At 41.2% G+C, this 15,580-nt stretch overlaps 2 protein-coding genes across 3 annotated transcripts in view; one reads left to right on the top strand and one right to left on the bottom strand.

The window, feature by feature from the left end:
- The window catches only part of smarcad1a (SWI/SNF-related, matrix-associated actin-dependent regulator of chromatin, subfamily a, containing DEAD/H box 1 a), a 17,257-nt gene extending 8,216 nt beyond the window's left edge, over positions 1-9,041 (top strand). For both annotated transcript variants that reach the window (XM_035992080.1, XM_035992078.1), the window contains exons 12-23: positions 1-23; positions 228-303; positions 437-572; positions 732-863; positions 1,161-1,256; positions 1,702-1,819; positions 1,910-2,025; positions 2,163-2,351; positions 2,465-2,583; positions 3,830-4,012; positions 4,698-4,804; positions 8,289-9,041. The exon at positions 1-23 is cut by the window's left edge and continues 37 nt beyond it. In XM_035992080.1, coding sequence (XP_035847973.1) covers positions 1-23; positions 228-303; positions 437-572; positions 732-863; positions 1,161-1,256; positions 1,702-1,819; positions 1,910-2,025; positions 2,163-2,351; positions 2,465-2,583; positions 3,830-4,012; positions 4,698-4,804; positions 8,289-8,353 — 1,360 coding nt within the window. In that variant the 3' untranslated portion in view covers positions 8,354-9,041. The remainder of the gene's footprint in view (positions 24-227; positions 304-436; positions 573-731; positions 864-1,160; positions 1,257-1,701; positions 1,820-1,909; positions 2,026-2,162; positions 2,352-2,464; positions 2,584-3,829; positions 4,013-4,697; positions 4,805-8,288) is intronic.
- A 2,093-nt stretch (positions 9,042-11,134) lies between these two features.
- Positions 11,135-15,024, bottom strand: prf1.5 (perforin 1.5). The gene is made up of 5 exons (XM_031309206.2): positions 14,678-15,024; positions 14,031-14,306; positions 13,556-13,827; positions 12,487-12,628; positions 11,135-12,296 (listed from the first exon to the last, which is right to left on the bottom strand). The coding sequence occupies exons 1-5, from the start codon at positions 14,699-14,701 to the stop codon at positions 11,409-11,411; spliced, it is 1,602 nt and encodes a 533-aa protein (XP_031165066.1). The 5' UTR covers positions 14,702-15,024; the 3' UTR covers positions 11,135-11,408.
- Between the last annotated feature and the right edge of the window lie 556 nt (positions 15,025-15,580).

The raw sequence follows: 15,580 nt of genomic DNA, 5'->3' as shown, positions 1-15,580 counted from the left end.
CCTCAAAGTGCTAGTCTATTGTGGTAGGACTCCCTTTTTTTTACATCTTTTCACAATAAGTTCTCTCATGTTGTCTTTCTTATGTGAACCCTGCAATTGATCTGGGAACCTTAAGTGTTCACTGTGATCGAGCGTATATTTTGATGCGGTGCTGTTGTTACTCTGTACACAGCCTTATTTATGGTCTTTTCACAGTTTTGAGCAGTGTATCCATATGTTGTGTGCAGGATCTGTGGAGGACCGCCGCTACCTCAAACACGACCTCCTCAATGGAGATGATGAGTGCAACGTCATTGTGACAACGTGAGCAAACACTTTCTGTGCTGGTGACTACGGGGCCATTAAGAGCCTGAAGCAACTTGTCACTCACACCTACACGCAAAGTGATGGGGTACATTTGTTATATTCTGCTTTGCTTGTTTGATTTGTTTTACAGGTATAACATGGCCATAGGAAATGCCAACGACCGCAGCCTTTTCCGTAAGCTGCGTCTGAAGTATGCTGTGTTTGATGAAGGTCACATGCTGAAGAACATGAACTCTCTGCGCTACCGCCACCTTATGGATATTAACGTTAGTTCACTGACATTTCGCAATTTATTTTCTACCACCACCAACCACCTATTTCTGTTGTATCTTCACATCTGTCATCAGAATGATTTGTCTTTCTATCCAGAAGTATTGCACATAACAGTGTAGGATTTCTCTTTCTCTCTCTCTCTTTCCCTGTAGGCTGAGCATCGCTTGCTTCTGACAGGAACTCCTTTACAGAACAACCTCTTAGAGCTGATGTCTCTCCTGAACTTCATCATGCCTTCCATGTTCTCCAGCTCCACTACCCAGCTCTCCAAAATGTTTTCTATGGTGTGTGTGTGTGTGTGTGTGTGTGTGTGTGTGTGACCGCTATGCTATTTGAAGCTGGATGAATGGATAGCTCAGATTATAGCAACACTCCCGGTACTTTTATAAAATAGCAGGCTGTATGAAGACATCCTGGCTCCACTGTCTTTTAGTTCCTTGAAATTATTTGTTTCATAAGTTTAAAAAAAATACATGTTTTGTCTTGCAAGCTGTATGACCAACCCAGAAAAAAATCAAATAGTTTTTTAGTTCTTTTGGCCCATCTGACCAAAGTGTTTACTGTTTTATGTTATGTGTCAGAAATCCCATGAGGAGCAGAGCCGCTTTGAGAGGGATCGTATTTCTCAGGCCAAACTCATCATGAAACCTTTTATCCTCCGAAGAGTGAAGAGCGAGGTAAGTTGATAAAGTTACAGATTTGTATTGTGTTAATATCGTGTATGTGGAAGGTGTGGTTTTTTTTTTTTTTTTTTTATTAGGGAACTCTGGCACACAAATGATTTTCTCAGTCTCCCAGTTTGAAATGACTGGCAGGTAAATAAATTAAATGGTTTCTCTGCATCCAACTATGTTAAAAGCGTTGGTATTAGTAGAATCCAATAAACATTTTGATTAAATCTGTTAATTAGTGAAGAATCATGAGTCAACATTAAAACGCATGAGGAACCTAATTTCTTCAGCATTTGTTACTCAATTAAGTATTCTGCTGAAGCACACTTCGCACAAACCGGTTTTTGTAGGACATCACCATTTGCTAAATAATGGTCACAGTGAGAGTAATTATAGTTCAAACCCTGTGTAAGTATTGTGAACAACTAATGGTCTTCTTCCTTTCTTCCAGGTCCTCAAGCAGCTGCCAGCCAAGGAAGAGAGGGTAGAGTCCTGCCCGATGAGTGAGAAACAGCAGGTTCTCTACCAGACCCTCGTAAATAAACTCAAGGCTTCAGCCAATGGCGAAAGTAAGCCTGATTCACTGCTCACTGTTGTACATAAGTGTTATTTTGTGCAAATAACAGAAATTAAATGTCCGGTTAACGTTTTCTCTGCAGAACAAGAGTTGTGTAATGTGATGATGCAGTTGAGGAAGATGGCCAACCACCCTCTGCTTCATAGACAGTACTACACCACAGAAAAGCTCAAAGCCATGAGCAAACTCATGCTCAAGGTCAGTCCTACTCCCTGTTTTTCTTCAATATTTCAACAGTTTTTTTTTATTCGACACTAATGCCCCTCATTTTTAATGTTCCCTCTGTACCATTTTTGGGGTAAATCTCTGCCTTCATTCTTTCTCTCCCTCCACAGGAGCCAACTCACTTTGATGCAGATGCTGCTCTGATCCAGGAGGACATGGAAGTGATGTCAGACTTTGAGCTGCATCGTCTGTGCCAGCAGTACTCCTCCATCAGCTCCTACCAGCTTGAAAACAATCTCCTGCTTGACTCTGGGAAATTCCTTCTCCTCACAGAGCTGCTGGCCTCACTTAAAACCAAGGTCAATACAAATGTGCAGAACCATGTCTGTGGTGCATGCAGGGGGAGTGCAGGCTGCATGTACCAACGAGTAAAGATCTTATCCTGTAACATAGCTTTTCTTCTGTCTTACAGGGAGACCGAGTGGTATTATTCAGTCAGTTCACCATGATGCTGGACATTGTGGAGGTGCTGCTGAAACATCTTAAGCATCGTTACGTCCGACTGGATGGATCCACACCCATAGCCAACAGGTCAGCGTTGTACAGTTCATTGAAGTCAGATCAGTTGTAGCCAACAAGGCAGGATCATGAAGTATAATCTTATTAATTCAAAATCTATTTAGTAGGGCTTTCAATTGATTAAAATATTTTTTTTAATCTGTTCTGAATGTACTTTAAAAGGGATATTTTAAGTTGTTTTTTTTGCTGCTCTCATCAACATGGGAGCTGACAAATATGCTTGCTTTGTGCTAATCTTTATTATGATTGCAACAATCCAAAACAATGACAAATGCTGTCATTTTTCTCCAGAATAACCTCAAAGGTACTATATGCTCAAAGAATATGCTGAAAGATTAATATGACAAACTCATGCCCATCAAGCAACAGCAGATGGTATTGACCTGAATGGAACATTACTTGGTAATACTAACACAATGTAGTGTTAGACCTTACACTTATGAAGGTTAACTAAACATCCCGTTTTTTTAAAGCAGCTAAACACAAAACAATGGACCTTGTGCAATACAGCAACAGGCACATTGTACAAGTACATTGGTCAGCTAAATGTACCAATGTAATTTAACAATATAATTGTGTTTAACCTCACGTGGGAAAATAAAGGCACACAAAAAGATCCCCTTCTGCTAAGTGGGATAAAAACAGGGTGATACAAAAAAATTAATTAAAACAAAAATTAAATAAAGTGTGAGAGAAACATGGATGGCTCGGTGGAGGCTATGTACAAGGCATATGCTGCTGTGCTGACTTTATGTTCAATGTCCCACTGTCTGGCTACTTGCAGAAAGTGCCTGGCGCACGCGCCGGCAAAAAGCCTCTCCTTTATCTTCATAACAGTCAAAGCATGCAACCGAAGTTCCCACTGTGGGTCAAAATAATGTGCTGTGGGCACCTGGGTAGCTCACCTGGTAGAGCGTGCGCCCAGTCCTTGTCATATCATTCTCCCGCCCTCTCCCCTTTCATGTCTAAGCTGTCCTATCGAATAAAGGCCTAAAATGCCAAAAGAATTATAAATAATGTGCTGTGACCTTAAGATATCTGTGATTACAGAAATCTCCGGTGCTCCATCGCTACGGACCAAACTACGGATCGATGCGAGGGACCAACGTACAGAACACGCGGGCGTTAATCAGGCGTCAAAAAAATTAGTGCCGTTAAAAGGAATTTGCGTTAACTCATTATTATCGTGTTAATTTTGACATCCTTCCACATAAACTGTGTCACATGTCATGGTTAAAATGATTTCTTTGTCCTGCAGGATTGTGTTGATTGATGAGTTCAACACGGATCCTGACATATTTGTGTTCCTGTTGTCAACACGTGCTGGTGGCCTGGGAATCAACCTCACCTCAGCTAATGTTGTCATCCTTCATGACATCGACTTCAATCCCTACAATGACAAACAGGCAGAGGACAGATGTCACCGCGTAGGCCAGACCAAGTAAGATGAAATCTGTAAATTGTACTCTTAATATTCTTATGGGAGGATTTTTACCTAATGAGGTCCATCTTATTTTGTCAACAATTGGACAGAAAACACTTGCGCTGTATGCATGCATTCAAATCTCTGAATATTACAGTAGGGATTCATTGCAATTACAGGACCACCTCAGGTTAAAATGTTGAACCTTGCCCTTGACATTGTCAGCTGTGAAAAGGCCCTAAAGTTCAAAAGTTGAATTATAACTGTATATTATTTCCTCTTCAGGTTGAGGTCTTCCATAAGGATTTTTTTTATGCCAAATCACAGCATGAATTTGTCATGAACGTGTCTTAATGTAGTATTTTGGAGGAACATTTTTATCAATTCTCAAGTGGTCAAAACAAATTCTATCAACCCAAAAACTGCTGCAACAACTTATGAGGCATAAGTGAGCATTGTATAGCCATCATATACTCATATTAATTAATCAATTATTTAATTAATATTTATTTATGATTCATGACTAGAAAACTGGACACCCAGTGCTATGCTGTATGTCAAATGAATCCTCAGGTTCCCAGCTTTCTGACTTGCCCTCCTAAACATGCCTTGTCCCCTACCCCTCTAGAAAAGGGGGTGGAATGCTAAGGGATTAATGTATTGATGTCCTGTAGTGACTAATGTACCTCGCTGTGGGTGTCAGGACTGTACAGGTGATTAAGCTGATCACCAAGGACAGCATAGATGACTGCATGCTGCAGCTGAGCCAGAAGAAACTAAAGCTGGAGCAGGACATGACTACTGCTGACGGTAAGGAGATTTGTACTCTCTTGACTGCATGCACAAAGTCTTTGTAATAAATACATTAAATTCATTTGAATTTGCCGATGCATTCTAAGTAACCAAAACCACAACAAAAAAGCAGTGTAGATTTCTTTAAGGAGTGCTGGCCATTTAAGCCCAGGCTATAGCCCTTAAGCTTACTCCTCAAATAACAGACATTTGCAAATCAATGATAAAATGGTTCATCAGTAAAGATTGAGGTCAAGCAGATTCCAGTACTGCTCTGCTACTTCAAGCTCTGTTTCTGATGGTTCCCTCTTCATTGGTCCACAAGCCATGTCCTAAACCCTGCAGAAATGGCCATAAGTATTTGTTGGTGAAAAGTTAAATGGTATATCTAAAAGTCAAAAGAATAGAACATGTTATAGTCAAAAATGTTTGACTTGTAAGATCGGATAAAAGTCCCAGGAACTGTCCTGTGTAAATACAGTTTGAACAAATCTGTACAGTTCCTGGGTTTGATATGTTCTGTTCTTAAAAATTTAGGAAAAGCAAGAAGGGAGGGATTCCTCCTTTTGTATACATAAATAACAATAATAACATCTAACTACAATATGCAGCAGCACAATTCACAATATTTGGTAGATAAAGTACATACATACTCCGTATTGGTCCGAATATAAGTTTTTTTCCTAGAAAAAAGTCTGAAAAAGTGGGCTCGTCTTATAATCGGGGTCTAGACTTTCAGCTGTTCAAGTCGCAGAACGTAAGCGACGCCACCTGTTTCAACAGCCAATAGGGAATCAGCTATAAACTATAGAAATAAAATGATCCATAATCCATTTTATTTTAATGTTACAAACAGTAAGGGTGTCACGATTGCGATTTGAAATCGACCAAAATTAAGTCACAATCTCGAACTTCGAATTAAAAAATGGAATCGTTGATGCTGCCACGCCCCCATGTCACATCCGGTCGGCTTGCCAAGCGGAAAAAAACACAGGTGTTGAAGTGCTGCAAGTCAACCTCCTAACTTAGCTATAGCCAGTCAAAAGATAGCATGGCATGGATTTCCAGGGAGTTATGTTGACAATGTTCGCATTGTCGGCAAAAAAGCCACAGTTGCAAGCTCTGCTATGTGCGTGTACCATATTCTTCCACTGGCAGCACGACTAACATGGCAAGGCATCTCTGCAGGCAGAGAGTGTGGAGCGTGGAGTGCTGCAGGTCACGTCACATGCAGAAATGTCAAGTGGGAGAGATGAGGAAGGCTGCCCGGAGTTGGACAATGCGCTAGCGTTGTGTATATAGTCTGGTGTGTGGGAACATTTTGGATTTCATGTTACCTATGATGACAGCGGAAATAAAACAATAGATAGAACTGCCACTGTGTGCATGTATTGTGCAACATGCATTCAATATGCTAATTTTAGCTATATATCATATGCTGAAGTATATTTCTGGAGTGTTAAAAATTAAAAGAAAAAATAACAAGAACCGTACAGAACCGAAAACCGTGACCCTAAAACCGTGATACAAACCGAACCGTGGATTTTGTGAACCGTACCACCCCTAGAAACTATATTGATGAGGACCGGCGAGTTAAATCGGCCGTCCGAGAGTATACCAGGCAGACACACAGCTGACAACCTGCAGGTGGAGGTGCTGGAAACAGGCTCGGACATACACGCCGCGGGCCGCTGTGGACTTGTGTCAGTCCCGCAAGCGGTTTCAGGAAAGTGGCTGCATGTGTCCGACAATGCACAAAATCATCAACGCCGGTACAAGCCTACAGCTGTCCGCCGACACGGAGTGCGGAAAGTATGTCAGAGTCTCCCGGACAGGTGAACTGAGACTCTGTTTCCTGCTTGTCGGGTAACGGTTAATGAGAAATTAAAAGATAAACTAGATGGCAGGTTATTTTGCTTAAGTTTCCAATTGACTGAAGATATGTTATTGTTACATTATGTTGTTAATACATGTTTTAAATTTGACAATGTAGTGTGGCACATTGTGAACAAAGGTCAGATATTATATTGCATAAAAGTCTAGTCTAAAAATGGCATAGCAACCTGTGCTTTAAAAAAAAAAAGAAAAAAAAGAAAGAGAATCGAACCGTGACCTTAGAATCGAAAATTCAATCGAATTGAAGATTTGGAAAACCGTGACACCCTTGGTCGAAAAAGCAGTGTTTTAGACGGAGCCTCAGCGAGCGCCCAAAAGCATTTTTTATTTTACTATATCTCTTTACATAAATATTTTTTTCTACTACTATGGGCTAACAGTTAACCTAGAAACGATCAGACATACATTTAAATGCCCTCTGTAAATAGACAGTATTACATAGCTATGCTGCCCTGCTGGGCAGTAAATTACAACTTGACCCACTTTCACTTAACTACGGTGCCGTAAAGTCTGTACTCAATCAGATCTCCATGATCTGCATAACGACAGTACACTGGAACGTTTGCCTTTAACAGAGTGACAGTAATAACATAATATACCATCATTACTGAGATTAAACTACATTCTCCATTATATTTGCACTGAATAACGCATTCAATAAACAGAAACATAACTTTTGCAGCGCACATGAACAGATGCGCAATATTAGCTCACACATAAAATAGCACCCTTGTGTACTGTTGCTAACGTACATTCATAAATCCTACATAATATCGTCCCGTACCTACAGGACATCAGACTTACTTATTGATGCACGCACACAGTAGTGTCCACAAACTTAGTCCAATGAGGGGAGAAAGGAAAGTGTCATAGCGTTCCACGTTAACGCCTTTTTCTCTCTCAACTACCACATGCTGATACGTTACTAGTCCAGGTAGAGCGAGCTGCTACTGACAGGGAGAGAGAGACTGTATCACTAATAGCCAATCCAGTCTGCTCAAAGCGATGGTCTTTTTCACAAATAGGTTGCACGTTAGGGGGAAAAAAAGTAGCTTCCACTTAAGGGGCCCAATCTTGCACCCTGCGCAGCACAGTGCAAAGTCCGACGCAAGTTTCTTTGCTAGTTTAAGACCGACGCAGTTGTCAATTTCCCGTCCAGCGCCCGCGACTAGGATTAGTGTGTCTGACAGGTTGGGGGCGTGGCATCACGATGGTGGCTCTCCATCGTGATGTCAGCCAGCCGTCACGATGGACGATGATATCGTCCATTGGCACAACCCAACCTCAAAGCGGCTGCTTCCAAGAGATTGACAGGAGGGTGTGTGATTGTGTGACTGAAAAACAGTCATTCAGCTGAAGGCCTTGGAAATACCGGTATTTACCGTTAATTTAAATTTGACTCTTTCATCTTAAAAGATATTTAAAAAAATATTTTATTTAAAAGATGTTTATTTAAAACATCCTACCTTGTTTTATTCGGTGTGTTTTTATTTGAATTATTCAAATCAAATAAAATTGTTTACTTTATGAAAACAATATTTGGCTTTTATAAAATATTTTTCCAAAAATGAATCTTGAAAAAGGTGTGTTGTGTTGTGTTCTTTAGGTGGTGATGAGGGGACCATACCTGAAGATATGGCGTCTTTGCTCAAAGCCTCACTAGGACTGTGATAGGACTCATGTAACTTGACTGTACAAATACATTTTTGATAGCAATCTTGTGATTCTGGGCAGACTTGAGTGTTCTGACTGAACACACACACACACACACACACACACACACACACACACACACACACACGTTTGTGTCTATACTGGGAAACTACTGAGACCATATGCTGCCATGAAACAAAGTTAAGATGTTGAGATCTGATTTACTGTGTAGCATGTTAGCTGTGCCTAAAACATTATTTTTTACATGCACACAGTTTTTGCTTCTACTTTGATTATGAAATCATTATATAAAGGCTAAACAAAATGTTGCCTTTTTAAAATTGCAACATGTTATCCAAGGTTACTTTGTAGAAACTTGAAAGTGGTGTTTCAAAGTTCAGACCAAACCGTCAGTAATGCAGCATGTGGTGGAGTACCCCATGGTACTTGTTTAGACAAAAGTATCTTAAGTTCACATAAGCCATGCAGTCTTATATTGTTCACATTCTGATAAAGGGGGCTGTATGCTGGTAAGGTAAAGTATGCCTACTGGTTATTAACACTTCTATGAAATATTAAAGTTCTTGTATGAAAATTGTGCAAAGAGATGGAGAATGGTAGATTTTTATACTATCCTTCCTACCTGACAGTGTTGGATCTTGCCTAATGTACATGTTCTTATACTTGCCAGCTCTTAAAAAAAAAAAGAAATGGTTTACATCAAAACTTTTGTTGCTGCTGTAATCCACAGCAACATTGTAACAGCAGCAGATATGACAGCTTCACAGAAAATCTTGCTATTCACATTGATTAGTTTTAATACCATTCCCGAATAAAACAGTTTTGACAGTTGTGGTTGCATTAGAAAGTAAGCCAAGTATCTGGAAAATTCTCTTTCAGTTAGTGTAATGTGTCAAGGTTTGTCGTATAGCCTATATATTTTAAGGTAATTATCTTGGCAAATGCAGGAGATACATGGTTGTGTCGGTGTAGTCAGTGAATTTAGTACAGTTTTTCTAGTTTGTAAAACTAGATAAACAAAAAATATGGAATGTTTAATAAGAACGATTCTTGAATTGGTTTCTTTGCTGTTTCTACTCCTTTAATATCTTGAGCTAAGCGACACAGAAGATGATTTAATGCAGCAGCTGCATTCATGTACTGTATAAGTGGCTAATGTGTTGTAAGTGTACATGTGTAAGTGAAAAGCTTTTACTAAGTCATTTGTATGTTTATAAGGTTCCTGTTTGAACTAAAAAATAAAAGTTGGAATAAAAGTTTGTGTGGTCATGCCTACAGCATTTCAGCAGGAGGAGCTGCCATTAAGAAAACAAATTTTTAATCTTGTATGAATTATCGTATTATACTACCAGTGGTTTGGCAGCAGATGAAAGACTTGCACCTTCTTAACGCCAGGTTTGGCAACAAAAAGGTCTGTGGTATACATTTAGTAAGGGTTTTCACTAAACCATGGGCTTTTCCCAATTCCCAAATTTGTACCTCCTCGAGCCCCGATACTCCGGCTTGTGACCGGAAATCGTTCTCAGCGCGCCATGCTGAAGGACGTCCCAATTCCTAAAATGCACATCGAGGATACACTGACATATCCTCGCGGAAGACTTTTCACCCGCCGCATGTAAACAGAGGTGTGCCAGAGCGAGAGGCAGAGAGAGCGAGTGAAAAGGGGAGAGAGAGCAATATCTGCGGCTCTGTGGTTAATCTAACGTTACAACTCGGGCCGGTCAGATCATACAAATTAACATTCTGATTAATAGCGGGTGGGTGAAATAATACACAATCAACGAGGAAAATATTAACGTTCTAAAAGGTAAACATAGCAGAGCTGCAGTCGGCAGAGGCGTAGCACAAAATTCTGGGCCCTGTAGAAAGGCATTTTCTCTGGGCCCCTCCCCGCATCCACAGCTATCTTTTTAGGCCCTCCTCACATGAGGGCCCTGGGTACTCAGTCCCCTTCCCCCCCCAGTCCGACACCCCTGTCTGTCGGACAGACGGCTTCATTTGTAAGATCGTTTGAGAGATGCTCGAGAAACGGCAATTTAACTTCATTAGGATTATTTCAGAATCTAAAGGTCTAGTTCTGTTCACTCTGTCTAGTTCATAACTACAGTTAGTTTTGCTGCTTATATACCCAACGATATCACGATATCTTTTAATGACGGCTTGGAGGCCGAGACGTCTCGTGTTTGTTAAATGGCTGTTGCCTCCTGTGGGTATGACTAAAACGCGAGGAGAGGAATCGGAGATGCACAAACTGGGAAATGGGAAAGGCCCCCGTAAGATATGTAATGGAAGATTGCCTCTTCTGCATGCCACCGTGCCAGCGAGGCATTATGTTTTCGGGTTGTCTGCACATCCCATTCTTGTGAACACAATATCTCTGGAACTACTGGATTGAATTTCTTTAAATTTTGCAAAACCGTCCACTTGGTTTCTGATTAGATTTTGGTGGTCAAAGGTCACAGTCACGTGACCTCACGTCTGTCCATTCTGGTATAGATGATCTGTCCTACCTGGTCAAAAATGTGTGTCCACGTTTTGCAAAAACTTAATGAGTTTAATTTTTGAACAACAGTCTACTAAGATGATTTTGTTTCATGTGAATTAAAAGAGGTTTAAATGATTTAAAATGTGAAAAATAAAACATAAAAACCTGTACCTTTTTTGATAAGTCACTTATAAGAAAGGTTTGTAGAAATGGTGTGTGTAGCCCTTATGGTTATCAGTGCATTGTTGTGGCATTGCATCAGATTTGAGACAATTCAAGGTGACAACAGTAAATATCCTACATCAAAATTACTTTATTATATTATACTTTGGGTAGTTAATACTGAAATATTGTTCGCCATTATTACTATACATCCATGTTCAAAACAATAGTCCACAAACCAATGTGTGACGTCACTGCTGCTGCGTTCACTATTTTTACAGTCTATGGTTAAAAGGCATGGGAAATGACAGCTTACTAGGTCTTCCTGAAAAATCTGCTACTTGAAAGTTTAAAATTATGCATGAAGAAACTGCTGAAATCTACATGAACATGTAATCTGATAATCTACTCAGCATTAGGGGAGTATCGTCCACACCTGAATCCTGTCAAGTGAGCATCACATTTGACGGTGTAGGTGAAATAGAGAACTCCTTTGCTCAGCTGACAGCTAAGAGAGTGAGTTCCTCGCTCGGGGAAGACAACACATCTACCCACTACGTCATTGTAAAGCACATCTCGATCCCAGACTTCAAACCTCAAAGCCTGACCCAGTTCCACCGATCCAAAGCCGTAAGTCACATTCCACTCTGGGTCATTGTTATCCATTACCGTATTGGTCTCCTCGTACATGCCATTGTAGAAGATCTTCACATAGGCGTCTGTTTTGGTGAAGGTGTCTGCCCTCAGACCTGCAGCTCTGTTGATCTCCAGTCTGAGAGTTCCTCTGCCAGCCCGCAGAGGACAGCAGTTATGGTCCAGGTTGGGAGTTGGGGAGCAGTTCTTAAGACTAGCCTGGTCCTCCTGCAGCTGGTTATCTTTAATATACTCTGTGACAGTGCTTCTCAGATTAGCACTGATCTGTGAGTCCTCCACCAGATGATGCAAAGGGAAGATGCCGTAAGAAACCACATCAGGGTTGTCGTGGAGGCTGCTCATCCAGCTCTGGTACGCTTCAGATGGGTCCTCCTGGTAGAGGATGTCGGGGAAGTACCTCTCCCCTCCAATAACCTCAATCTTATGGGTCATGAAGCCTTGGTAGAAGCCCATGCTCATGTTACCCTTCAGGAGGTTCTCACACTTGTTGGAGAAGGATGCATTGCCAGGGAGGAAACCAAGAGCCATTCGGAGTTCAACGTTCAAGCAGTTTTTGATGTCGGACTCGGAGAAACCCTTCAGTGTGGCCAGGCAGGTCCTGAATGCAGTGATTCGCCTCACCTTACCACCAAGCTGGACCTAAGAGACAGAACAAATAATAAAATGAAGGCTGAAAACTTCCCTTTGGCCTATCAGTAACACGCTTCATCATTCTTCCCTACGTCATAATCTTAAAAAAAACTAATATCAAAACTATATCAAAAAGACATGCTGCATCATAAATACTACAGTATGAAAGGGAGTAAAAGATCACTGTCAACCACCTGACCTGGTGTATGTAGTGTGTTCCGTAGGTGTCTATCAGACGTCTATATAAGGCTCTGTTCTGGCTTGTATTTAAGCTCTGTGGAAGTCTTTTCAGATGCTTTGTGAACTCTGTGCTCAGCTGGGGGTGATCAGCCAGCCTGTAGCTGAAAAAACAAAAGGCATGTGGAGTTCAAAACAATGAGAATAGAATCTTCACTCTTATGTGACAAACAATATGCAGTTAAGTTCACCATAAGGTTTCACCATAAGCTGTAATAACTTTGCAAAAATATTTTTTTTATTTTTTGTACTGTTTATTCCTAAATTAATTTCAAACCCAAAGTCTGTTTTTTCTAAGAAAACGACCGAAAAAACTGCACACATCTGTGACCTATATATTCTAATGATACATTTGCCTTCTTTAAAGGTGCTGTAAGTATCCAGGTGCTGTGAAGATCCAGGACCTAGCCAAAAAATTTGAACATCGACAACTTCTCAGTCCCTCCCCCCCTTTCCACTAAAGCCCCAACTGTCTCCTAAGCCCCTCCCCCCACAAGGGAGAATTAATGTGTGTGCATGAACAGTGATTGACACGCAGTTAGACCCCCCCCCCCGGCCCTGATTAGTGCATCTAAACAGGGAGCAGTGGATTATTGCAAATCACACTACAGGCTGTAGGTGGTGCCTACTTTTAATTACCTGCTTCATGTAGTTCTACTGGAACATAGTCAGTTTCAACAAATATGACAGAAAGTTAGTTTTATAAGTTTTACCTACTGCATCTTTAAATGCATTGGATGCCAGCAAAAATCTATGAGCTAGTATCTGCAGATAGCAAATACTATAATATTAATTTTGCAACTGGCAAATCCACAATAATATCCATACTTATCCGCAATTAATATCCAGTTATAACAAAACCAGATATAGATGGAGCCATACTTTATTCAAATCCATTTGCCTCATCATAAGAATGTGTTTTTAGTGCAGAATATCAGTCTGATTAATATAATAATCCTAGTATTTCTACATCAATCAGCCAATTATATATGATTACAAAGCACCATTTTTACAAGCACACTCCTCTTTACCTGTAGTAGGTGCAACTGATTTCATGGATGGCAAAAGTGGCCTTGTCCACGCTGTGCTGTGACCGAGCAAACTTGGCCAAGTCTGAGCGGCTTCCTCCAAGCACTGCCTTGCCAATATTTTCTAAACTCAAGCCCAGGCCCCAGTTGTTGCTAACCAGGGAGTTGGAGCTGCGCAGCAGGGAATCCACAGAGTGGTGGAGGGCACTAGAAAGCTGCTTACTGCAGCGGCTGAACGGACGCCAGTCAAGCACCGCAGCTGGGAGCCTCTGAATCTGAGGAGAGAAGAGGCAGGATGTTGATTGGGAAGCAGGTGGAGGAAGAAATAGTTATAGGAAGTGTGGAATAGTACAGAAGGAGGAAAAACACAGGGCAGGAGGAGCAAAAAAAGAGAAAAAGTAGTTTGGATGGAATTAAGTTAAGGGAATTTTGACAGATTGAAGACACCATAGATAAGAGTGAGTGTTACTGTTTTCACCTGTCCTTTTTGGAAGCGATTTGGACAGAGTGTACAGGTGTGGTTTTCAGCCAGATGAGCTTTGACATTGATGACATATGCCCCCGTTCGACGCATCCGCACCACATCAAAACCCTCCCCTGCCAGGTTGTGGCCCGGGACAAAAGGGGCTTTCTCACACTCTAACCCTGAGCCAACTCGACAGCCATGGACCCTGCAGACCTCCAACATGACCAGTAAACCCAATATAAACAGCCCAACGTTGCTCCTTTGGTATCCTCCAGCTTGCATGGTTACCTAAATGTAACAACACAGAGGGTGAGAAAGAAGTCAGTAAAGTCTATATTTTAATGATTGCTTCTTAAATACTCCCTTAAACATGAAACTAGTGGCTGATATGAAGCCCATTGTAGGCAGTTGCATTTTTTTTGCCTTACTTTGCCGTACTTAAACTAATTTCCATAGGTTTAACAGTGAGCAGACTACTGGGTTGTTGCTGATTGCAAACTATCTAATAGATGAGTTATGCATGTCACATAGTAAATGCAGATGAGCTTATAATCCTCTCTGCTTTATAAACTGGAGTAATCCTGCCACAGATGTTGTGTCAACTCTGAAAACATGCACAACAGAGACACACACACGACAACATAGACATGCACTCTTACCTTGGACTGTATTCTATATATCATCCTTCAGGGTGTGTCCTCGTCTTCTTTTAGGAGTTGCCAGGCTGTAGCTTTCTCTGCCTACTGAATTCCACTTGGAGATTTGAACAGCCAAGTCAAACACATTTGTTGTGCCTCCGTCTTTTAACTAACCCCATCGATGGCACAGCTCACCGTAAAAGATAAAATGCAAACTGACTAAACTCTTGATCCTGCTGGAAATGAAATCACGGTTGAGAAAGCTTTGGCTTTACTGGCCAACTGTGCTGAAAGCCTGGGTGCACTCTTTTGTCCGTCCTGTGCCCTATGAAAAAGACCAAGGAGGGAGTTCCCCTGCTTCAGCGCTGTGTATCTCTCTCTCTCTCTCTCTCTCTCTCTCTCTCTCTCTCTCTCTCTCTCTCTCTCCCCCCCAGGCCTTGACAATTTCCTCAGCATGAGTGGGTTTGTTTTCATGTTCATGACCCAGCTCTATGAATCCTTCACAGCTGTGAATGTGTGTGTGCATGTGCATGTGTGGGGGAGGGAGACTCACAAGAGAAAAGATGCACATTGGTATGAGCACTCTTTACAGGAAATGGCTTTGTGCATGTGTATGTACGTGCATGGGAATGTACAGTACATGTGTGTATGTCTGTTGGAGTGCCTGTGTGTGTTTTTGTGTATATAATGACTGAGGCCTGTCTGTGTACTGATAACCTTACCAACATCATGAGGTCAGTTTTGTAATTGTCTATTTCTGGATGTGGGTGGAATGTTGGTGGTTTTCTCGGTAAGGTCAGCGAAAATAACGGTGTCTCTGTGCACTCTGTGCAAGAGGTTTTATTCAACGTTTTATTTTGAGAACTAGTATGTGCTTTGGTGCCACGTTTACAGACTTATGCATGCTTACAGAATGTAAGTTCA

Source organism: Sander lucioperca, chromosome 2, assembly GCF_008315115.2.
Source record: "Sander lucioperca isolate FBNREF2018 chromosome 2, SLUC_FBN_1.2, whole genome shotgun sequence".
In the NCBI taxonomy this organism is placed as follows: domain Eukaryota; kingdom Metazoa; phylum Chordata; class Actinopteri; order Perciformes; family Percidae; genus Sander; species Sander lucioperca.
Note: the sequence above shows the minus strand (reverse complement) of the source record. Positions and strands in the feature narration are given on the sequence as shown.